Raw genomic sequence first — 26,813 nt, forward strand, 5'->3', positions numbered from 1 at the left:
ATTTTGTGAGTGATGACTTTCTCAGAACCGTCTTTGAATAAGAGATAATTACTCATTTTGTGGATGTAAACAGTAGGCTTATCCGGAAGATTGTTTTGATAAAACCGCTTAAACAAAATTATGTTCAAATTCAGCTAATTAATGAGTAGGACTGGGCATGTTTTGAAAATGTTTTATTCCAGCACGTACCTGAATTTAGGCACCAATTCCATAACAATCCTTTTCTTTTTTTCTAAAACTCCTTTTTATGGAACGGAAGAAATGTAACTAGACCAATAAATGCCCCTATATCCATATTGGTGTGTATGTCAGGCAATAAATAACAAGAATTTACAGTACAAAGATTATATTATAATAGAGGGGCTTTATGGCTCCAGGCTATAGACCAGACCAGCGTTGCATCATCGCCAAGGCTGGCCTCCCTTTTGGGGGAAAGAACCTCGCTGTCACAGGAGAGAAAATGGAAAATGAGGAAAAGCTGTTGTGTAGCGGGTTAACCGAGGCTTTCACACTGAGATTTGAGGCACATAAGATACGTTAATATTCACTGTCAGTGTGGCTAAATGATGCTGGTGACAATGACTAGCATGGCTAGCTAACGTTAGCTTGAGTGTGAGGCTGCTGCAGTAATACAGTCATACATTAACGTTATAGCAGCATCAAACCTTTGGTTATTAACACGTTGGTTATTTACAGACAACACTTAGCCTCACGTGATTCAATCAGATATATAGAGATGTCTGGATAAGCAATATCCGGCCACTGTATTGGACGGGGGAAGATTGAAGGGGCATGGTGGCTATTCAACCTTCATTTATTAAGATATCGCCAACGCTCAGGTTCAGGCAAGATCACAGAATAATTATTAGACGTGTATAAAACAAACATTTGTTTAACAGGAGATGAATGCATACAAATTTGTCAAAATTACAATCCAAGCATATGTCAAATTGCATTGAAGTCTATGGGATCTTCGGTTTTCTGTCCCCCAAAAGGGGGCGCGGCCTTGACTTTTTGCGAAGTACCCGTATGCACCGGGCCGATGTATGTAGTTGAGCATGCATTCCATTCCAGCTTTTGGGCACATTTCGGTTGGTACCAACAAAATATTGAAGTTACCCATCCCTCCTAACAAGAGTGCTTAATGATCAACCCCTATCCATCTTTACAATAGTTGGCCGACCCTGCAGACAGTCTTTCTCAGTGCTTATTTGAAGCATGTAATCAGACAGCTTATAGAATAATTGTATTATTCCTTCCTTTACATACTGTATGTTTGTATTTGTTAAATAATTTGTCCACTGTGTCCGGTTCACACAAAAGCTTCGTAAACTTCAGTAATCGTTACATTACCAGATCATAGTCAACAGCATAATTATATATAAACCGTATTTATAATAGATTTCTGGTATGGTATCCCAACGTACACACGCCCACACTAACATAGCAGGGCGGCAGGACTCAGCCAATTGACACGGCGGATGTTCCTGACTGACATGCGAGGGTGTAATCTGACAGAGCCAGGAGGAGGAGAGGCGGGGTTAGAGATTCACCACGGCAACCGGCAACAGATTGATTGACACCGCGGCTCTCGGGGCAAGATGGCGGGGTGAGAGTCAGGATGGGGGTGGAGAGTGGTTGAGACTTAGATGGAGGAAGGAAGGAGAAGACTTTGGGTGGGGGGGGTATGGAGCAGGAGGTAAATCTGGCACAGCTTTTCTAATGTAATGTGTCGCACATTGTCACCGCTCTCAATTTAGAAACTTTATTGACAAGATTGTTTATGAAACGCAGTATGATGCATGAAAATGTTCAACAAACAGGTTATGTAATAAATAGGGCTGTTAAAGTTAACGCAATAATAACGCGTTAACTCAAATTTGTTTTAGCGCCACTAATTTCTTTAACGCATTAACGCAACTTGTTGTAGCGGGCTCAGTTTTAAAGCTAGAGTGAAGATACTGGTATCATATGAAAATAGAACACCTAATGAATTTTTGCCGAGAAAAAAATGGGCCATTTTCAATAGGGTCTCTTGACCTCTGACCTCAAGATATGTGAATGAAAATGGGTTCAATATGGGTACCCACGAGTCTCCCCTTTACAGACATGCCCACTTTATGATAATCACATGCAGTTTTTGCGGCAAGTCATAGTCAAGTCAGCACACTGACACACTGACAGCTTTGCAATTAATTGCCATTAACTATTTTAATCGATTGACAACCCTAGCAATAAAGCTAACCCTATAGCTTGATTACATAAACTGAACTAAAGAACATAATCATAATCAATAATCAAGAAAAATAAAGCATTTCTAAAGTTGAGTACACGTCTTTCTCTCTTTCTGTCTCTCTCGCCCTCCTTCCCCTCCTCTCGTTCTGTTGTGTTTAATCAGCCTCTGGTGGACGTGGATATTGATTGAGGGTCAGTAATCTGCTCAGGGTTGGTAGCCTGCCAGGACCAGACGTGTGTGTGTGTGTGTGTGTGTGTGTGTGTGTGTGTGTGTGTATGCTAGCGTGGTGTGTATGTTTGCTAAAAGCTGCTGTGTACATCATGGGTGAGCAGTATATACATACACACACACACACACACACACACACACACGCACACACGCACAGACAAGGCAAGCACACTCCATTGTATCATTGTATCCTTGCTTAGGCTGTGTACAGCTCCTCCGGAGGAGCTTGTTTAAAGCTGCTAAAATCCATACACCATCCTGGACGTGCTTGCTGTGGATGATGTGTGTGAGTGTGTGAAAGAGAAAGAGAGACAGAGAGAGAGAGGGAGGGAGAGAGAGAATGCTATAGCTGAGGGGCAGCTAAGATAAAGGCAGAGAAGACAGAGAGATTGTTTTGTTGTTAAACTGTTTACATGTGTGTTTTCTGCATAGAGAAAATGTGTGTGTTGTTGTTTGCACTCTTGTTAGGGCTGCACGATTATGGCCCAAATGATAATCTCTAATCAATATTGAGATCATGATTATTATCACGTTTATTTATAGGTTTTAGGGACAAAATAGTTGTATTGTAATTTCACATTTAAACAAACAGCACTGCTCTCACTTCCATCTTCTGCTACCTTCCAACCGTCCAAAATTCTAAATGTTATTCTTTTACTTTGTAACTGTCATCTATAGTGGTTATTTGCAAAAATATACAATATAATAAGTTAGTTGTTCCAAATGTTTTTAAGGTTGATCCTCCACGGCTTATTTTGGACTTGCAGTTGTGATAAATTGCAGCTTTATTTCTTCTTCACTCACGCTGAAGAACTTCCACACCGACAACATGTTTGTCTGTGTGTGTGCGCGTGTGTGTATGTGTGTGTGTGTGTGCGACGTTTCTGACTGTGCCGCTGTGTGCCGACGTAAAACCATCATGTGGCGGCTATGTGTGTGTCTGACTGGCAAAAAAATTGGATATATGAATATGAGACTGCTGAAAACCGCCAGACTTTGGTCGGCTGCTGATTGACAGTACATCTCTAGCTGTTAGTTTAGGAAGCGCTTGATTTATGCAGCAGACTTTTCTATGAGCTGAACATATTATATGTCAATATCGCAGTCGATCATGTTCATTTAATTGTGGGAATCATCCTGATCGCGATTAATATTCGATTAATTGTTCTTTTGTTGCATGAACTATTTCACAACTCTGTGTGCATATATTTATGTTCGTTTGAGCATGTGTGTATATGTGTGTGTGTGTGTGTGTGTGTGTGCATGTGTGTGTGTGTGTGTGTGTGTGTGTGTGTGTGTGTGTGTGCATGTGTGTGCGTGCGTGTGTGTGCACACATATGTATAAATGTCAGAGAGATAGGATTGGTTGTGTCCCAGTGCTTCAGAGAATGATTATGATTCTGTGCACGATTATGTGTGTGTGTGTGTAAGTGTGAAGCTTGTGTTGCTGGCTTTCACTTCATGACAGTGATTGTGTGTGTGTGAAGTGAGTCAGCGTTCAAGAGGCCTCGCTGTGGGCTCATATCCAAGTTGACAAAGGTGTGCGTCTGTATTTTTTGCACATATGTTTGTGTACCCTGTGCGTGTGTGTGTGTGTGTGTGTGTGCGTGTGTGTGTGTGTGTGTGTGTGTGTGTGTGTGTGCACTCCCGGGGGCCGGCCCTCGTGCTCTGGTGGACGTTAGCTTGCTAGCTGCCTCCATTCATCTGCTTTATTCTCACACACACTACAAAGCAGCACTGCTCCCTAGATGCAAACCCCCAAACACATGCACAAACATACACATGGACACACAAAGTCTCCCTCTCTCTTTTTGTCGCACGCACGCACGCACGCACGCACGCACGCACGCACACAATTGCACGCAAGCACACACAAACACACATACTTTGTTTGTTTCGAAAAAACAAAAAAGGTATAGAATTTTTTTCCATAATATAAATGCAAATATGTATATATGTCTATGTCCTTAGCCTGCATTGAAACTGTCTATAGAATAAATAATGTTTTACAATATACTTTAAAAATATGACACTAGTGACTTCATGTTTTTAGTGTTACTATATGTCATTACTATGAAATGTGTGTAGTGGCGGAGTATGCATTTTAAGTAGGACTTCCTTCGAGATTCTGAATTATTCTATTCTAATTAGGACTATTCACAATTCCGATTTAATCTTCTGTCTTCTGACTTCATTCAGAAAGCAACAGGGCCACCCTGCTGATGCAACATTGCTAAAAATATAAAAACACTACAGCAGTTTTTCAGTAGGGAGTGATGCTAGATTCAGACTTCACACATTCGCAACCACCTAGGTAACAAACATTATGCCACATCAGCAGAAAGTCAGGCTTTGTATTCAGTCATGGTTGGACTGTAGGGATGTCACCATGCCAGAAACTTGGATACCAATCCCAGTGAAATTCCGTTTATTACCGTTTGCTTACTAGTTTTTGTTAAGAGGTTAAACAGGTCATAATTCCCACTCTATTATCTATTTCATATTGCTGTCAAAACATCTCCTTCAAACAACTGGATTTATTCAAAATTCTGAGTGCAAAAACTGCATTTTACGAGATTACATTTGAACACATCATGATGTCAGAATTTACCTTCCACATTTCTCACTCTTTCTCACTTTACTGAATAGAGCTTGAACACATCATAATGTATGGCACCTCCTGTGTTGAAATCAACAGAATGAGAGCTAGTTAACTTTAGCTGTTAGCAGCCGGCAAGCAGCACAGTCCTGCACGGAGCTAACAGCTGATGCTAACGCTAACTAGCTCTCATTCTGACAATTTCAACACAGATTTATTGTTCGCAATGTAGCATTATCAGGGGGAAAAATAGGGTGCATCCAAATTTTGGGTTCAGTATCTTACCCAAGCACACTTCGACATGCGGACTGGAGGAGCCAGGGATCGAACTGCAGATCTTCTGATCAGCTGACGACCCGCTCCTCCTGAACCACAACCGTTCAAATTACATGTGTGTTCTTCCTCCTTTGTCTGAGCCGTGAGCCACTTCATGACAATACACAATTATAATGAGGGCAAAACAAAATTAATACATTTTGATTACTTCCTCGTAAGAATTATTCATTTAGCATATTTCTTTTTATTCATCTATGCTGGAGTGTGAACATCACTGCAGGGAAGTTTTGTCACTATGTACCAGCAAACAGGGACTCGTGACATTCTGCACAGTACGGGTGTGGATCTTTATTTCTGTAATGTACATCAACAAACAAATTGCATTCCTATATGAGTAGATTGAAAACACAAGTATAATGTAAAACTTCTGAAATCCTGTACTTGTGAAAACTAGTGAAGGGAGTTTTTAAAAAAAACTATTTTAAAGATCCAGTAAAAGTCTGATTTATCCTGTTTTTTTTTTTTTTAGATTTTAAAAAACTTCTTATTTCCTTGCCCTCTGGGTACCCCTTTGTTTTAATTCAGTGTGAAGCTTGAAACTATTCAGGACATCCACTTAAGTTGAGCCTTTATATTCTATGAGTATCGCAATATAATGTTTTGCGAAACTATATCGATTATCCAAAATGCTTTATCGATCTTTAATTAACCTTAGTGCGGGCTCAGTTTCATCGTATGAAACTAGAAAACCTAAGGAATCTATTGGTACCAACCATGTCATACTTACTGTCGCGAAGGAAGCTTCAAATAACGCTCCAAAGTTACGCTAAATTAAAAAGAAAACTGGCCATTTTCAAAGTAGTCCCTTGACCTCTGATCTCAACACATGTGAATGAAAATGGGTTCAATATGGGTACCCACAAGTCTCCCCTTTACAGAGATACCCACTTGATGCTAATTCCATGCAGTATTGGGCAAAAACCAAGTAGTTTTTTGCATGCAGTACAAATATGTCCTATTCTAAAATTGTGTATTTGAATATTTCTGCATACTGGGGTCCATAAACAGTCTTAGAATTGCATGAATTGGGTATCACAGTAAACCTGAGACTCTTGTGGATCCAATGAGTCCAAATGTATTCATGTGTGATGTATGTTAGTCCCCATAGTAGCCATTTCACATAGTGACTTTTTTTACCCAGATTTTATACATATGGTGCTGTGTTCTTTATACTATGACAGTTTTCCTAAATTTAGATTTGAAAAAAACGCAATATATCGCCTTGCTTACATTATCGCGACATATTACAATATATTGATTGTTACCCCTGTACAATGATACGTATCGTATCGCCAGATTCTTGCCAATACACAGAAAGGCCCCAGGAAGTGTGCCGGTCGATCCCAACTTTCATAGTGGCCAAACGGCGGTATTGCGACTTCCATGCCCATCACGTGATGCCATTGGGCCCAAAAAGACATTTTCCCATAGACTTACATTGGGAAAGAGACGTCTGTAACTCAGTGGATAATTTTTTTGAGGTGAATCAACTTCCCAGTACGAACACCTAAATAGCCCTTATTTAAGAAATTAAGTTTTTAAAGTTGTAAAACACACTAATAGCTGATTCCAGAGTTATTTCTCTTCTTCCGTTCATGTGAATGAGACCAGGACCGAGGCTGGCGCGCAAGCCGTGACGACAGCGTGACGTTGGGACCCTGTGACCGAGTCATGTGACCGAGCGGATGCTACTGCGCATGTTAACACACACACCTGCAGGTCCCCTGTTGTCTAAATTTAAAATACATTTACTAAAAAGGTCTTAGACACGATCTTAGCATGATTTAAAACATGACAGTGGAAAATGTCCCCTGTTGGCTCATCGGTCCACTGTTGGATGGGCATGCAACTACACACACACACACACACCCTATCCCCTTCTGAGCCTGTTTTTTTTCCCCATAGTGCACTCCCTTCCCCTCTTCCTCTCTCTCTTCATCATGATAACAACAACAGAGTTGAAGCCTCTTGAAACACTCACTTTGAATATCAAATTGGCCGTGTGTGTGTGTGTATGTGTGTGGGCAGCTACTGACATTTTTGGTAAGACAGTTTGTTCACTGCCTTTTTGAGTGTGTGTTTGTTTGTGCTTGTGTGTGTGTGTGTGCGCATCTATTGTGTTGTTTTTAAGTGTATAGTATAGTGTGTGTGAGTGCACATCTGCACCATTTCATGTTGTCTGGTTACAGTGTTTGTGTGTGATTATATTTGGATGAAGGTGTTTGTGTTTTCAAGTGAATGTATTGTTCGTGTGGCCACCAAGACTCATGGGAGTTGCAACAATGGCTCTTTTGTCTCACCATCCTGGTGTTGGCTGTACACGTGTGTGCAGGTTTGTGTGTGTGTGTGTGTGTGTGTGTTTGTTTGGAGGTGGGTGGATTTGTGGTTTGAGGTGCAAGGATGAAAGATCTGTCTCTGTGACTTCCTCATGAACTCTCTGGGCTCCTTATGGGGATTCTAAACACACATATTGTGTCTACGTGCACTCATACACAATGATATGCACACAGTCTCCCACATAAACATGTGTTAAACTTACAGTAAATATGTTCATTCATGCACACATAGAACAGATTCTGTAGAAAGTATATTCACATACAGAGCCTAAATACAGAGAAAAGAAACTGGCGTGGCCATTTTCAAAGGGGTCTCTTGACCTTTGACCTCAAGATATGTGAGTGAAAATGGGTTCTATGGGTACCCACGAGTCTCCCCTTTACAAACATGCACACTTTATGATAATCACATGCAGTTTGGGGGCAAGTCATAGTCAAGTCAGCACACTGACACACTGACAGCTGTTGTTGCCTGTTGGGCTGCAGTTGACCATGTTATGAATAAAGATACATTTTGAATATATAAAAAAATGGGCAATTAATTTGCGAGTAATTGTGATGAACTATTTTAATCGATTGACAGCCCTAGTAACAATGTAATGTAGAGAAGAGGTTGGGGCAGGATGAATCATAAGTAGGAAGAAAATAGTGTCTGCAGGTGGGGGTCACATGTCTGTGTGAATAGCTGGGCATGATGCAGATGAATGCTCTACAGGGACGAGCAGGCGGAAACACAGGCCATTTCATGCCAAAAGGAGTACCAAAATTACACCGCGCCACTTGAAATGCATAAATGCAACCTCTGTTTTACCAAACCAAAACATTTACAAACAGGTGCAAATAAAAAAATGAAAGAATGTCCAATAAAAATGCTTCGGGAACTGTGTTAGTGTAACCGCCGGCCTTGCAGGTAGAGGTCTTAGACTTACTGCTAGTGAGCGATGCATTTTGGGTTATGTTTAACAATAACCATCTCATTGCCGTAGTCCTTTTCAAGCTGTGATAATAATGTTATGTGTGTATGTGTGTGTTTAGTTTGCACAGGGCGAGTACAACACCAGTGGGTTTGACCTGAATGTGATGCCAGTTTGGAGCAACAACATCACCGGTGACGGAGTCGTGGTCAGCATCATTGATGATGGTGAGTCTAACCTTCACTGCAACACAGACTGATTGGATGTTTTAAATATGGGTACACAGGTATACGTGATGCCTATTAAATACTGTAGAGTGATTATACACACGGTATATACATGATTTTCTGTCCAAAATAAGAAAATTATGGCATATTTTGGAAAAATGTGCAAATACAAAATATGAGTTTTTAACAGGACTCATGCTTGGGTTCTTTCTGGGTGTGTACTAGCTGGTAGCTTCATTTTAATTCAGTTCAATTTTATTTGTATAGCACCACACCAGACCATTTTCTGCTTAATACAATAACGCCGGGAGCAGACATCTGAAATATCTGGAAAATAAATGCTCACTTAGGGAAATGTATAATGCAATTTTCTTTTGTGCAATACTTTGCGTTTGCTGCGCTCTCCAAAAAATATTTTTAGATTTGCGAAGACTTGTCAAGTTTGGAGTGATTAAGCTGAACTCTCCCCTCAGTGGAGAGGTGAATGATTTATGTTAGTGCCCCCCCTCCTCCACCACCACCACTACCACAACCTCTACCACCACCGTCATCTTCGTCTCAGTCACGCCACAATGAGAATTCATTTCTCTCTGATTGCCAGGATATCTGGCAACAAGGGAAATGAGAGAGCGGCATCTTATGGGCTCATTCATCAAGAACTAATTGAAGCCTCACTAGTCTCAAGTGCTGATAGAGCTGGAGTAGGGTTGGAGTGTGCTGTTTTGTATGTGTTAAAGTGTTCATGTGACACTTTTGTTGTATCCAAAGTGGCTCTGCGGTACATGTGTGTGAAAGTGGACTCTCAGAAAATGTCCTATAAACGTGGCATTATTCGAAAGAAATGGCATATTTGTGTGGGTGTGTGTGTGTGTTTTTTTGTCCACTTGCATCCGTGCGTGTCTATCTGCTCGCAATGTGTGTTGATTCTTACTTGACTGCCTGTTTTTGATGAAAGATGCTGCTATTATGGTGGACTGCTGTGGACAGAAGGCATTCTCTTTGCTGTGCATCCCTCTGCATACAGACAGCTACTCAGTGTGTGTGTGTGTGCGTGCGTGTGTGTGTGTGTGTGTGTGTGTGTGTGTGTGTGTGGTATTGGTGGTGAGGGGTGGAGGGTGGATACAGAATGAGCAAGCAAGCGAGAGAAAAAGAGAAAGAAATTAAATAGAGGAAGGATATAGAGGGAAATGTCAGACGAAAGCAAGAGTAAAAAGGATTCAGAGAGGGGGCGAGTGTGTGTGTGTGTGTGTGTTAATGCACGTGTGTGTGCATGTATGTGTGTGTATGAGACAGAGAGTATTAGACTTGCACCACTGAATCTCCTCTCCTCTGAGGCTATTGTACTCTGCTCCACCTCTCTGTATTGATTCCACCGGGCAAGAGCTCCCTCACTCTTTCCCTTTCTCTCTCCGTCTTTCTTTTTCTTTCTCTCATTTTCTTGGTCTTTTTTCCTCTTCTTTTTTTTTTTCCTGTTCCCTCTTTGTTAACTAGGAGGTGACTCCTTCCTCTGGCCACCCTTCTCTTTCTTTTTTTTCTCCTTCCCTCTCTTTCTCCGTCTCTCCCTCCTCTCGGACAGTCTGCCTCTCACAGCTGAAGGATCATGCACACCGCTCACCTTTAGCCACCTTTCAATCGATGCCTATCGATTTTAATATCACAATGAAATAAATTATTTTTCTTTGAGTGAAAGCGCCCCCACCACCCCCACCACCCCCACCATCCTCCTCATCCTCCTCCTCCTCCTCCCTCCTTCTCTATCTCCAACCCTTCAATCCAATCCCTCTGTTTTAGAGGTAATGTAATTGGCATCTGAGGTCGTTTCTCTACAAGCGTTGAATCACATTCACCATGCCACCTTCAATTTAGATGCCTGTGTTTGGGTTTGCTTCTGACTCTCCTCTCTCAGACTATTGTCTCACAGTTGCACCATTAGATATATTTGCATTATATTTATTTTATTACTGTACTTCGTGGACATCAGCATGACCCTTAAAGGATCAGTGTGTAACATTTAGGGGGATCTCCTGGCAGAAAGAGCAGGTGCCTTTTCCACGGAGTCCGCCATGTTTCTACAGTAGCCCAGAACGGACAAACCGGGCGGCTGGTTAGCTCAGTCGGTAGAGCGAGCGCCCATGTATCGCCAAGGCTCAGTCCTAGCAGCGGTGGACCCGGGTTCGAATCTGGCCTGTGGTCCTTTCCGCATGTCATTTCTCTCTCTCCCCCTTTCCAACACTCTATCAAATCACCCCAATAAATAACTCTAAAAAAAAAGAACGGACAAACCAAACTCTGTTAATTTTTTCTGGTTGGGCCGGAGTCGATAATGTTACTTACTGCCGTCGCTGCCGCTCTCTCTCTCTTGCTTCACCACTCACTTACATACGTACACACACACTCTACACACTGGCTCTGCTCCAAATGACTCTAGAGAGGGACATTCGCATTTTCGCGTCAATCACCACAGCTCTCCAACACGCTTGGCGTACAGGAGAGGCTTCAGTTGCTTGCAATCTCCTCACTTCACCGCTAGATACCGCCAGATCCTACACACTGTTCCTTTTAAAAAACACAGCTCAATATTATCAGGTGCGTCTTTTATTGACTGAATTATGTGCACGAAATCAGATGTATCTATTTTGTCTTGTGCTTGAGAATGTGTGTACATTTAAGAAAAATGTCTGACCATACTGTACTAACAAACACTTAGTGGTACACAGTTGTAATCATGGGTAAACCAATTTCTAAATTACAGACATATTAACCAACTGTCAACCATGTAAGTGATTGATATTGATTGTCAACTTTCGTTCATATAAACGTGCATTTATGTTTTTATTTTGAAGATTTTATTCAGAGCGAAATTATGTAATTAACATCTCTATTTCATCTTGATCCTCAAGTGGTACATCACTGAGTACCTGTGGCTATAGGACATCCAGAGGATCCGTTAATGACAGTCAGTTGTACTGAGTCTGCATTAATTTGGATTGATTTAACTAAACCAGGTATATTTTCTGTTATGCTAAAACTTTAGTTTTATTAGTTTGGTTTAGCAGGATTTCATTTAGTGTTGTGGAAATGTACTGTTCTCAGCTAAGATACATTAGTAGAGAGAAAGTTTGACAATATACAGTATATTTATAAGGTAGCAATGAGCTGTAACCCATCTGTACACACAGTCGGGAGACCTTAACCAGCTGTACATCACTCACAGTCTAACCACGTTAACTATACTATATAACAAATGAGGCAGAGCTGCAGTGATTAATGTTAAATGTAAATTAGTTTTTATTGTCACAAGGTACATTGTACACACAGCACAGCACACAGTGAAATTTACTTTCTGCATTTAACCCATTCTAGTATTAGGAATAGTTGGCAGCTACTATATAGCGCCGTTTAAACCGGAGCAGTTTGGGGGTCCAGTGCCTTGCTCGAGGACTGAGCTACTGCGGCCCCAAGTAGTTAGATCAGTCGATTAATCAGTCGATCAACAGAAAATGAATCTGCAAATCTGTGATTAATCGTTTAAGTCAATTTCAAGGAAAGGTGCCACAGATGTGACAGTTCCAGGTTCTCAAATGTGAGAATCCGTTGCTTTTCTTGGTCCTAAATTATAGTAACCTGAATGTCTTCGGACTGTTGGTCGAACATTTGATGCCTTCACCTTGGGCTCTAAGATATTGTGATGGGATTTTATCACTGTTTTCTCATGTTCTATAGACCAAACGATAAACTGAGGAAATGAACAGGAAGCTTTCTTTTTAATGCTTCCAGGACTTCCAAAGAGATGTGGTTGACCATATACCATATATGGCCTTTTGGGAGAGTTTCTGTATGTTACCGAGCCTGTACGTGCACAAGCACATAAATACGGAACAGGTGATATTTATCATTGTTCATTATGTAAATGTGTGCGAACACACGTTTGATAAATAGCGACTTTCTTGTCCGTATGGGCACGTACAGTATTTAGAAGTTGTTCTATGCTACGCTGTGTTAAATGAGGCCTTAGGACTCTTTTATAGCAGGAGTAAAAGACGACTGTCACATATAGTGTACATCAACATAAACAGCAGTCATTAGCCACGAGTGGGTTAAATATATAGATTCATCAGTGAAATGGCATCCACCTTCCACCCACCTTATCCCACCGTGTCCCTGTCACCCTGCTATCAACGCCGGCCTCCGTCCCTCCTGGCTTGACGGCCCAAAAGCACTCCAATATCGATTGGCGCTTACGCCATTGTCATTACATGTCATTGGTACACAGAGAGACACGGGGCACAAATTAGACTAAAGAAGGGAGGTAGATGGATGGATGGATGGATGGAGAGAGGGAAAGAAAAGAGAGGGAATATACACAAAGAAGACTGAGCAGTGATTCAGTGAGCTCAGCGAGTAGAGAATCCTATAATGCAGGACAGTTTTATGTCACACAAAGAAATGGTCGTATGTAGGATATATATACATACAGGTAAACATCAATTTGAGCCAATCCTGTCTTCTCAATTTACTGCACTCTGTAGCAGATGTACACATTGTACTGTTTCTTTTTTTTATGTCTTAGGAATTACAGTAAGGTGAAGATAATGGGATTTTATAGTTGTACCTTGAAAAGCAGTCCACTGAGGGTATAATGTGAGCCCACTATAGATGCAGAGCTGTATTTACTGTATGTTGTCATACTGTATGTATTTATCTGTTGATGTAGGAGGTGTGATAAAACATTTTATGGCTGATTATGGAGGCTTACGTAGCTGCTGTAAGAGGTAGTAGAGCTGTATTTTTTGATATTCTACGGTCTCAGCTGATTGACTTAATGAGGTGTGCCCATACAGCATGAAAAGCGTTTAATCTACTGTCTGCTCATGCTGTGTGTCACATTTGTACCGAGAGTGTCAGTGTCCTACAGAAACCTTGCGTTTTTTAAAAGTCCATTTGGATAATGAAATTATTTTTTTTTTACATTGTACTGAACGTTTAAGTTGGTTTTCCTGGGTAACGTATTATAATACATGGTGTCATGTTACAGTACATGTGAGGGACAGTTGTGTTGAACATTACCATTATTATTAAAAATATTAGTCATCCAGAATACTCACCATATTCACATATTTCCAGTGATTTCCAAACAGCTGATGTTGTGTGGCTTACCACAAATATACCATCTTAAAGAAGCAATCCAAATTTTACGTGAAAACAACAGCTTTTGCTTTTAATACTCAATACTCAACAACCTGGTATGGCATGCTACTCGTATGCTTGTGATTTGTATGTGTTAACTTAGTTACATACTAGTAGGGCTGGGAATGTTTTTTATTTTGGAATTACCACTTTTTTGAAATTACCACTTTTAATGTTGTAGTCTGAGTAACGTGACGTCATAACCATTTCGTATCCGTCAACCAAAACAATCCATGGCCGGCCGCAGCGAGCCAAAATGAGAAAGTAGAAAATGGCGGAGGGTCCACGTGGATACGACCTGCACCCTCACATTTTGAAATCCAACGTGGTAAACACTACACATACAGTAAAGTATGGAAACACTTTGGGTTTCACACATTGCAGGAAAAGCAGAGCTAGACATCACGGCTAAAGCTGCATGCTAACTCTGTCATGGACAGGAAACGTTATCGTATTGCGGTAACGTGCGGTCGAGTCGGCCGTCACTCTCATCTCGGTAGTCAAAACGGCTGACGCTACAACTGTAGAACACCCATATATTGACGTTTATGTTAAATGCATTCAAACAGCCCCGATGGAGCTGACCATGGATGTATAAAGAGAACGGAGCTGACGGGAGAGCTAGAGACCACTTTGGAGAAGTTAGAGGAAGTAGACACGTGTGACTATATCCGGTTTTCAAAATAAGGTGTTAACAAAGGGAACTGTATATACAAAATACATATACGGAAATAAGATTTCTTGGATTATATTCACCAGTATGAAACATTACATGTCCCTTATAAGTAAAAAAAAAAAAAAAGAAAATGGGAGGAAATGTCTTTATTCTTAGATTTTTGAGCGGCTGGAAAAAAAAATAATGCCTGACAATGACTGATATATTTGACTTCAGGACATCTCTGACTACATACGTGCTGGAAATCAAAATCTTTTTTACTGTATTAATTTAGATATTTTCCAAAGTAAAAGTCCCTAGAAGTGTAGGATTTAACTTTTCCCATGGTCTAGTATTAAAAAAATGAACAAAAACCGCAAGAAATCGTTATATCGAATCATAATACTTAAAAATCGCAATAAATCGGCACTCATGATCATGATAGTATCGGATCGGGAGAGAGGTATATCGTCCCAGCCCTACATACAGTACTACTAAAGTGACTTCTATCATATTACTATTACTAGAATCTGAGCGCACACTGACTGTATTTTCTCTGTGCAGTGTAAACAAAACAGGCCATAATGTCCCTAATCACCGCGCATTTGAAAAAGTGTTACACACAGACCACTGAACACACAGCCGGCTGCTGTTGAGGTAGCACAAAGTAAGAGCATGATTATCATGATTATCTTTCACCAGCAAGCAACAAAGTCTTTGTCAGGTAGCTAAACAAATTGGTCGCCAAGCAACACAGAAGTACCTGTATGAGTGTAATTTTTGGTTATTAAAGTTAATAGTTATTTTAATATATAAATGTTTTTTTTTATTTGTCAAAAAGGCTGTTGCACTTAATGTTGTGTATTTTATCCTCATAGGCGATTATCAGGCTGGTGTTTTCAACAGAGAGAGCCAGGATTGGTAACTGTAAAATAAGATAAGCTTCATCTTTACAATATGTGTGCCTTTTGTATTTTTACGTCATGCTCATGTTGTGTTTATGCAGCCATGCATTAAGGCAGGCTCCTGGCTTAAGTCCAATGAGTGTCAGAAGACCCGTGTGTGCGTGTGCATGTGGGGCTGTTTGGTAGAAATGACACTGGCCGGCTATGTAAAAGTGTGTCTGACAGGGGGAGCGACGGAGTCAGCGCTTTTTTTTCCTCCCTCCTTGCCCCCCGCTGTTCAATCCATCCAGCTGCTGTCACCACAGGGGAGCAGACAATCTATCAAGGCATCGGGATGCATTCTCCTCACCTGCGCCGCGCCTTTAATGAACAGCCAACATGATCCCGGCTGACAAGCAGGAAATGGATGTAATAAAGATTGTTTCTGCATGCTCTTTGCATCCCTGATAAATCACCTCGCTGTGCAACAGATACGGGAGCCACATGGAAATTTGATTTCACACGGCAAGGGGGAGGAAGAAGAGAACAGTGGGGGAAAAAAGAGAGCTGCTAGTGGCAGGGTCACTCTATTTTATTCCCCTTTTTTCTCCAGCGAAGCGGTGGAGCAAGGTGTGTGGGGGTTGAATGGAGGGAATGTTGTTGTTTTTTCTTCTTTTTTTTGCCTGGGCTCTTACTTATCCCACCAACGCTCTGTTAAGCCTGGAACATGCCTCTGTGCCTGTAAGTCTATAAACAATAACCGACGATGTGTGCAGACGTTGGCATAGGTGTCTGTCATCATACTTGGACGTAACATTAATGTGTGCACTAGGGGGCAGGGCCGCTTTTACCAAAACCAGAATACACAGTAAATAAAGAAAACTGAAGATAGAAACCTATTTTCATCGTGAGAAAATAAGACTACTGAATAAAAATACCTAAACAAATAAAACTTCTCAGTGTCTCTGGATATCCTTCCCTGCAGAACTAAACAGAGTTGGATGCACAGGACCACAAATATACACAACGTGTAGCGTTTGTAAGTGTACACAAGGGTCCTCTGGGAGTCCTCTGCAAGCTACAATTACCCAGAAACCCCTTATTTGTTTGATAGTATCCTTGTACGAGTATGTGTCCGCCTGTCCACTGTGGTATTCTCATTCTCCCCGTACTGTACACACACACCTCCCTTATCCATTCACTGTAAAAATCTCCTTTTATAAGTTATTATATATGTCTATAATAATGTCCCGTACAAATCATCTTGTTTCAAATAAGTTCTTTCTTTAAAAAAAAAGGATTCATCTCAGTGACATCCCTTACTTAACAGTCATTTCAAGAAAGTCCTTGAAACAATTAACAATTTTCGTTGGAAACTGGCAGAAATATTTGTACTCATACTTACGATGATAAATGGTTTAGGCTTTGTTATTGTATAAATTGTATTATTGCATAAAAACATACAATTGAAATGATTATGATTATTTAAATATTTGCTATTTAACATATATATTGGCATCAGTAGTTTTAATGGTGTATTATAAGCTGCTTAGAGCTAGTGTTAGTGTTAGGAAGTTAAAAGGTGATAATTCCCTCTCTAATATCTATTTTATATTGCTGTGAAAACATCTCCTTCAAAAACAACTGGATTTATTCAAGTTTATTGCCAAAAACTACTAAATATTTTACGAGATTACATTAGAACACATCATGGTAACGTTGTAATTTACCTTTACAGAGCATGAACGCACCATCATGTAACTCAAAGGAAACCTCCGTTAACGTTAGTAGCTGCGTTATTTAGCCAAGCAGGACTGTGCTGCCCTTCGGCTACTAACGTTACTAACTCTCCTCCTGACGAATTCAACACGGATTTGTTGTTCACAGTTTCGCTTTATCAGGGAGAAAATAGGGTGCTCCCCTCAGTAGTACTAGTAGTAGTAGTAGTAGTAGCACCATGCTTTTGAGCACCTTTTTTCTCTCCGCCACGGCTCAGGTCCCGAACAAACTAAAACATGATACAGCCTGCATATGCATGCGTAATTGTCGGAAAGCATCAATACAGAGGAATCGATAGTCACGGAGGCATGAGATGCCAAAAAATCGGACAACTAGGAACCAGTTCTCAAGTGGAACCTATTCTCTATTCCCATCCGTAGCGTTTTCCCTGTTTTCCAAAATCACATTTGGCGGGTAACGGGTGCTAATTTCAGACCCTGACTACTGTGTTAGCTAATGATGTGCTCCTTGGCCTTGGAAGTAATGCTCTGTTACTACTGTAGGTAGTAAGCAAGTTAGTTAGAAGCACACGCTAACATTTACATTAGAGCAGATAAACACTCTTTACATTTTTACTCTTGTGTTTTGGGTTTGGAAAGGCTTAAAACTGACTAAAAGGCTAAAACTGGCTTTATAAGATGAAGAGTTTATACACCTATATAACCTACAGGATGAATCTCTAACCCACGTCTCTCCACCATAGCAAACTGAAAAAACAGGCCATCACATGCAGTGATAACATATAACAACATTTGAGCATGAAGGCCTATACCACACTGCAACACCCCCACTCAAAGACACACCATAAGACCAAACATCACATCACACTAGCAAGCAGTCACCCACATGGCCTGCTGTCCAAACCCACTGTAGTAGTCCTCTGAACAGAAAGACATTCATATTGTGGAGTACAGGGAGAGCGAGAGAAATGAGGGCGGGAGGGAGGGGGGGGGCGAAGAGAAGAGAATAATGATTAGAGCTGGGGAGAAATAATAGTGGGGGAGCAGGAGAAATACATGGGGAATGGAATATAGGAGAATAAAGGGAGAGCGAGATTGAGATAGGGAGAGGACGGGAGAGGGAAGAGTGAGATAGGGAGGGAGGGGGGGGGATGCAGATATGGGGGTGGGTGGGTAATTTATGATTTAATCTAATGCAGTCTGGACCTGCTGTAAGTCACACAGACCTCAGCTGGGAAAGCGAGGGAGGGAGAGATGGAGAAATCGAGAGAGAGACATTAACCTTTCCTTGAAGCGAGTGTGGAGCTGTTTTATCTGACCACCACCCACCCCTGTAAACCTTTTCTCCTCTCCACCTCGCCTCCCCGCCTCCCCCAGACTCCCAAACGTGTTATGTAATCATCATCAACTTTGAGTTGAAGTTAAAATCTCTGTTGATTTTTGTTACATTGATTGATTGATTGACAAAATTCGAGTGACTGAAGCGAAGCTTTTCTCCTGCTGCTCTAAACTCTTGATGCCGGGCATGTCTTTTGCACAGAAAGTGATGCCTACATGTCTGCCTACACTCCTGATGTGTTCACAACAGCAGAAGAGTAGGGTAGAAAAAGAAACTCCGAAGAAACTTAAAACTTCATCAACAGAATAAAGCCTAAGGAAAAAGCTGTCAGAAAACCACCCACACTGACAACTTATTGCTGGGAAGTACAGAGTAAAGGCACTGAAGATGGATACTGAAGCTCAATAACAAAATAAGAATTTCAAGGATTACAAAATTTCACATCAACAGAGTGTACAGTATGTATGTTTTCCACACACTCATCCTACACCTCAGTATGACGTAACTGTAGCTGCCCCAGGAATCAGTTGTCGCCACTGGCATCGCTGCTGGCGTCTGTTTTTGTACTTCTGGAAAAAATCAAATATGATTTTGGTTTGATTTTCTGAGACCACACATACAAATGTAACTCATCGGATCCTGTAAATGAGTTTGTGTTGCTGCAGAGGGCAGAAAACACCGGAGGGGTGACCGTAACTGGGCTCAAACGGGAGCCTCATAATATGCTGTGTTAGTGTGAAATATCACAAATAATCAGTATCATCAATAATCAGTGGCTGCCACTGGCATCGCTGCTGGCGTAGTAGATGCTTTCTTGAAAAAACTGTATGATCTTAGTTGCAATACAGTGTATCTGTGGTATAAGGTAGAGTCAAGTAAACTGTGACGTACTGCGCAGCCGGTGGTTATTTTGCAGGATGTCAAATTTCACTCGTTGATATCGCTACAACAACAACAACACAGATGCATCGTACGCGATCGAGCCATATCGTGCTTTAATAATACTCCACACAGTAACTGTGTTTACATAATTTCATTTACTTTGTGTTATAGAGTGCCAGTGGGCTAGGCAAATACACATCCAGGGAACTTCTGTTTCACCTTGTCTCTTATTTAATAGGAGATTGCCTCTCTGAAATTGCTGTGTTTACATTCTCTTATTCACTGTGATAGAGAGAGAGGAGGTTTACAGTGGAGATGCTTTATTAGGTGGAGAATCAGAGTCTGAGAAAAAACACAAGAAGCACATGCCGAACAATCGCAGTTCTTACAGATCCTCCACTTGGTATGTCCATACCCACCATAGCCCTGATGTAGTTACATTTCGGAGGAGGGGAGAGTCAGCTAGAGCAGCTACAACATAACCTGTTAATGCAGAATAGGTGTCATATAGTTTATACATCCATCCATTATCTGTATTTGCTTATCCGTTGCAGAGTGGCAGTGGCCTGAAGCCATTGCCAGATGACAGCATAGGTTCTAACCATACACTGTATATAAAGATGGACAACATGACAGGTCCCCAAAAGGGAAGCCAAAACATCGATACTGTGGCTCCACCGTCCGATCACTACTGCGCAGACTTTGGCTCCAAATGACAAAAATCACAAGATGGCAGCTCCCGTATCCTGGATTTTTTTTTTGCTTTACTTCTGTACAGTGAGTGAGAAGACGTGGGGATGCGTCGTCCATCTATATATATACAGTCTGTGGCTCTAACATCTTTCAGATGAAGACAAAGTTTGAAAATTAATAATAAATCGGTGTGCGGCGTTAGAAAGAAGTGATCTCACCAGACCTCTGTAGCCCGTTCGTTGGCTCCTCTGTTTGAGGCTACATTAGCTGCTGTTAGCGTCACACACTCGAATCTCTGACTGAACCGTCGGCGGACAACTCAAGTTGCATTCTGGGTAGGCGGCAGGTTTTTACAAGAAAAATGCATGGAATAAAAAAAGCGATATCTTTGGTTCTGGTGCAATGCTAAATTGGTGTAGTACTCTTTTAAGTAACTACTACAGGTTATAGGTGTTAGAGTATGATCACGTGAAGATGGAAGATCAGAGTGAAAACATCTAACAACGTCAGGGCACTGCCAATTGCTAGTAAGACCTTGACTGCAAAAAATCCTCTGTACCAAGGATACCTGGAAAGAGGGCAGACTACACATACACAAAACTCCGAGATGGCATTTACACAGAGAGAGAAGATATGAGTTGTGGAGGGAGGATAAAGAAGTTAATTGCAGACAAGATTTGATGAAAGAGCAGTTATGAACAAACACGGAGTAAACAGGAGGATGGATGCTTGGATCAGGGTGCCCGGTTTCACTTCTGATGTCACAGCAGGTGAAATAGCACTTTTACACGATCTGTGTGCAGACCATGTTTTCAGAAAAGCCTGTCTTTGTCAGCCACATGATCCCCATGCAGTGTGAAACGCTGTCAATCCAGATGCCTCTTGCTGGTGTTGCTTGGTTAGAAAAAAAGGGAGCCAATCGCTGCTCTCCAAAAACACAGTCAACCAATGGTATCGGCCAATCCGAAAGCTGCACCAGCGCCTACTACCGGAGTGCAACTCTTATGTCTGCATCAATAATCTCTCCCCAGAGAACCATTTGCCTGGATAAATATTGGTTTTGTGTAGGCCCCTGTAATGGCACCCTGTGCAGGCTGCGGGGCCCGTAAGTGACGTTGTCTGTCACGCAGTTGGCAGGCTGGCGTGGGAGTCGTTGGCACATTGTGGGGTCTCTCCAACGCTCATTTGAATTCACTCGTCCCCAATCATGCCACTACACTCAGCGACTACACACTTCCACACTCCACTCACACACTACTCCCACTACCTGTTTGGGCGCCGGCGCTCTCATTTGCATGAAATAAGATGGAAATGGAGCCCTTATTTATGCCAACAGAAATGGAGTGTGTTATTAAGGGCACTATTGTGCAAAAGAGACGGTGGCGGTAAGAATACATTACAGAGGCTATTTCTGGAGTGGCTCGAGTCACACAGAGGGTAATGCTTTACAGGTCCCTGATGACTTCTACAGTCTGGGCTCCAACACTCTGGATGGGCTGCGTGTATGTTTATGTGCATTTGGTTTGTGAATGTGTGTATTTCTGTTATGCCTGTGTTTGATTGTGTCTGTGTGCATTTATCTACAGTACCCGTATGTGTGTTTGTGTGTGTGTGTGTGTGTGTGTGTGTCTGGCTGCATAGTTGCTCACGCCTGGTGAATATAGGAGATGATCATTTGTATATTGCCTGGTGATGGATGGCTTTCCTGTGATTGACAGGTCTCCATTCATACAGGCTTCATTGTTTGTGTTGTGTAGGCTGGGCAGGAGGGAGGTAGAGCTCCATTTCTGTCAGTCAGGCATTGATACAGTGGTTCGAAGCGTTCAGTGGGTCATTTCTGTTTTCATAAGAAGCTGAAATGGGAGGAGGAAAAAGGTCTAAAGGGAGCCATTATTTTTTTTTTCTACTTATTTCACGCACTGAAATCTAGGCAGTTGTGCTATGATGGTTTTAGAAAAACTCATTCCGCTAAAAAAGAAAATGTGCTTGTTTTTTAGCCTGCAGTTTTCAGCATCGTCACATATTGTGTTTTTAATTCAGGTATTTTTGGTCATTATTGTGCACTTCATCACATTTTTACAGGGTTGAATACTGGGAATATCTCACATCAAAAACTGCTCCAGTTTTCAGGGGGAAATATTTGCGGACCCAGAATATCTGGCATGTGTTTGCTTGTCGATCTGTATTCGGTCATATATACCAGAATAAAGACGCCTTCTCGAAATTGCATTAACGCTACCAACTGTCTTAGCTGTACTCTAGGGTTTAGCTCTGATTAGCAAGTCTTGCGTGCTAACCAACTAAGATGCTAAACATGGTAAAGATAATATGTGTTCACCAGCGATCAGCATGCTAGCAGTGTCATTGTGAGCATGATAGAATGCTGATGTTAGCATTTAGTTCAAAGCTCTGTTGTGCCTAAGTACAGCCTCATGCTCAATGCTCGCTAGCGCTAGCTGGTAACTTAACATGTGTTATGCTTACGGTACCTGGCCCTGCCGGACCTCACTCCTCCACAGCTCCACCCTCTCTTCCAAATATGGTCACTTCTGGCTCCAAAAAAATCAAGTTGGCGACGGCCAAAATGCCATGCCATGGTGACTACGTCAAGTTCTTTTATACAGTCTATGGTGTGAATGAAACAGAGTGCCAAATGTGTAAACGAAGACTACACAGGCTTCATCAGACATGCGGGATAGAGACGCCATTCCTAAATCAGAGAGCAGGGCAGCGTTGAACAGGTGGAGCATTTTGTGCGTAGATTGTCCTAATGTTACAACTAAGCGTCCGACAACAGACCTCCTGTTCATCAAACCATCAAGATAACACGAATAACACAATGGATTTTCCTTATCTGCCATTTCACACAGGTCTTACAGTAATAACTTCGGGTCAGCACTGTGAAAATCAAACACTCCCAAGTTAACACTCGATATGAGGTATGCTGAAAACAGAGGATTGTATTTAGTGCGTTTTTTGGGAGGGAATTGTAGAGGACATGTTCTTCTACCACATAAGCCGAAGAATAACAACGAAATCTGAATAAAATAATCATGGCAAAAAGGTGATATTTCCAGGAAGTATTCATTTTCAGACCATGGGAATACCTTCAACCCTAATTTTGACCCGTTTTGATATTTACAAATCTCTTTCTTCCTACACTTACAGTGTTCTCTATGCCCATTGTAGTTTTTTACGCTTTGGAAAAATATACTCTAATTTTCTTGTCACCTTTTACTAACCCCAGCGGACAGCAAGCCCTTTCCTTGACGTGACCTGACCCCGCTGACCTATTACGTCCAGCCCAAACCTGAACCTGCTCCCACCACTAACCCTTGATTGGCCCCTGGGTGACCCGTGACCTTTAACCTTATCAAGTCTTGTGTTCCCACTCTGCCTCTGTGGAGCGTGTTTACCACGCTGGGTAAACATCATGAGTTGCTCAATTTGGTAAAACCCTGCAGCTGCACCAAGACATGGAAAGGGAAAGCTGCAACTGTAAAAATCTGCAATCGTAAAAACAGTAAATGATGATTTTCTTCTTCTGCTGCTTTCATTGCATTGGTTGTTTTGTGGTCAGTTCTATTTGCAGAAGGATTTAGTATCTTATTTAGCAGCTTATAGTGTGAGTGTCTGTGATGAAGGAGTGTAGTGAAACAGAGAGCAGACTTGTTTGAGAAGGCGCTACCTTGTTGTTGTTCTCTTTACATGCCTTGTAATGGAGTTTATTAGCATGTGTCTCATATGTCTCCCTGAAGGGTGGCCATTTTGAAAACTGGATGTTAAAACAAGAAGAGAAAAAAAAAAAAAAGTCGCCCATTAACTGTAAATCCCCCCCCTCCCAGGGCTAAATTGGTGTAAATAGTATTGTTCCCCTCTCTGTCAAAGATATATGGAATGTCGTTTCGCTGATGGCTTCAGTAAATGCTCCAGCCAGGCAGGCGTATAGATATAACAGATCTGCTCCAACACTGCATCTAACCACTGGGCTGTGTAACTGGCTCTATACTACATTTGTCATGTGATGCGTGTGTGTGTACGTGCGCATGTAGGTATGTGTGTGTGTGTGTGTGTGTGTGTGTGTGTGTGTGTGTGTGTGCACAAGCATTTAGGAGATGGCAACAAAGCAATTGAAGCAAGTAGGGAGAGACAAGAGAACAAGGGAAAAGAAAGGATGGAGAGCAGAGGGAGCTGTTGTTGGGAAAATACACATCAAATAAGCTAATGTCAAGGCCAGTGTGGTACCATAACTTCTCCATTCAACGAGAGGTCAAACTGGGGTCAAGCTCTATTGATTTCTTTTCCAGGCTTTGTGGCGGTATTTCTTTCTACTAATAGCGTGCAGGCCTTCAGCAGCCTGGATGGGATTTCTCTGTAACGTGCAGAAGAGAGCTGTTTCTCTCTTACATCTCAACGTAAAGCAAAGAAATAGTGATATATGTACATACTGTAAGATAACAGATTTGAATTAGTTTAGTTTATCTCTGTGTGTTTGTGAGGTTCTTGGTGTGTTTTTACTGTAGGTTTGTATGGGTGTGAGCTTATCATTTTGCATGTTCCCTTACATCAGTATGTGTGGGTGTGTGTGTGTGTGTGTGTGTTCGCTTACATATCGGTGTGTTCCTGTGTTCGCTGGCGTGCAGTGATGGATCGCAGCAGTTCCCTGTTTACCTAGCCTCATGATTTCCTGTGCGTGCATGTAACAAGTGGAGTTTGGCAGGATTAATGAGCACACAGCTTGCTGAATGGGTGTTTGGCTCCACAAAGCACTCCATCATGGCCTGATGCTGCTACCATATCCCTCACACTCACACACACGCACATACAGACACACACACTCACACACACACACACACACACACACACACACACACACACACACACACACACACACACACACACACACACACACACACACACACACACCATGCACTCTGCAACTCACCACTTACCCCTGCTCTTAATTACACATGCTTAGCCAAGTCCCATTAAGCAAGCCCCCCCATGCTAAACAATGTTAAAGCATCCACATTTCTCATAGTGCAGCGTTTAAATATAGTCTCCACGCTGCAGCGTGTAGGAGGTAAATTGTTCTAATATGTTTGCTCCAGAGAGGCAAAACGGAAGAGATAGTGATGCCCAATTGAAAGTTTCATTTCAGTGCCAGTTAATAAAATTATTGCCATGCAAGTTTGCATGTCAGGATTTCAGTTCAAATACCTTGGGTGTGTAGTGTGTATACATTTTTTTCATGACAACAGAAAGTACAAGAAGAGCTTTCAGGTGATCCACCCCGGTGGCCATCTTTCCAGTCTATGACCTCAGGGACAGTAATGTAATGAACAGCTCGTGTATTTTTAAGTACACAAAAGATTTGTCTCAATAAGACGTGCTGTTTGGCCGACCGATCAGTCGACTAATCGACTAAGAGGGGGCAGCCCTACTATCAAGTTGCATTATGGGAATTGTTGGATCCAGTGTTCTTGGAGGTTAACCCATTCTAGAAACTTACAACACACACATTGTTTGACCCCTGTAGCCCACACTGGATACTTAATACAGACAGGTAGCCAAGATGTGCTAATTCGGGGAACAAATAATCAAATGGCTTATCCTGATGACAAAATACACTCACCGGCCACTTTATTAGATACACCTTGCTAGTACCGGGTGGTCTTCTGCTGCTGTAGCCCATCTGCTTCAAGGTTGGACGTGTTGTGCGTTCAGAGATGGTATTCTGCATACCTTGGTTGTAACGAGTGGTTATTTGAGTTACTGTTGCCTTTCTATCATCTCGAACCACTCTGCCCATTCTCCTCTGACCTCTGACATCAACAAGGCATTTCCGTCCACACAACTGCCGCTCACTGGATATTTTATCTTTTTTGGACCATTCTCTGTAAACCCTAGAGATGGTTGTGCGTGAAAATCCCAGTAGATAAGCAGTTTTTGAAATACTCAGACCAGCCCGTCTGGCACCAACAACCATGCCACGTTCAAAGTCACTTAAATCACCTTTCTTCCCCATTCTGATGCTCGGTTTGAACTTCAGCAAGTCGTCTTCACCACGTCTAGATGCCTAAATGCATTGAGTTGCTGCCATGTGATTGGCTGATTAGCTATTTGTGTTAACAAGCAATTGAACAGGTGTGCCTAATAAAGTGGCCGGTGAGTGTATATAGAGAAATTATGGGTTAACCATAATTTTTTTTGTCTCTCGCAAGTCTGGCAACTTTATAGAAGTGCATTACTAAATCATTGCAGTACCTTCATATCATCCCAAAATGGAATTATATATTACTTCCTGGCTCTAAAGTCGTTGTGACTAGTATTTGCACAAAATTGGTTGCTTTGTAAACTAGCCTGCTTGCTAATTAGAAAGCTAACAATGCCAAAGCTGTTTGTTTTAGTTAAATGAGCCTTTTTTTTTTTTTCCTGAAACTGTAGCTCACAATGCTTTGTGGTGCTTTTGACTATCTTAGTTAGGACTAATGAGAAGACAGTTTACTGTATCACCGTCAGCTACGTTCAGCCTCACTTGAGATATCTGCCTAATTT

The 26,813-nt window shown here is 41.7% G+C and overlaps 1 protein-coding gene across 1 annotated transcript in view; it reads left to right on the top strand.

Moving 5' to 3' along the window:
- Positions 1-26,813, top strand: part of LOC119496990 (furin-like protease kpc-1) — a 204,572-nt gene that overhangs the window by 41,994 nt on the left and 135,765 nt on the right. The window contains 1 exon segment of the mRNA XM_037784701.1: positions 8,771-8,876. Coding sequence (XP_037640629.1) covers positions 8,771-8,876 — 106 coding nt within the window.

This window comes from Sebastes umbrosus, chromosome 11 (genome assembly GCF_015220745.1).
Source record: "Sebastes umbrosus isolate fSebUmb1 chromosome 11, fSebUmb1.pri, whole genome shotgun sequence".
NCBI lineage: Eukaryota > Metazoa > Chordata > Actinopteri > Perciformes > Sebastidae > Sebastes > Sebastes umbrosus.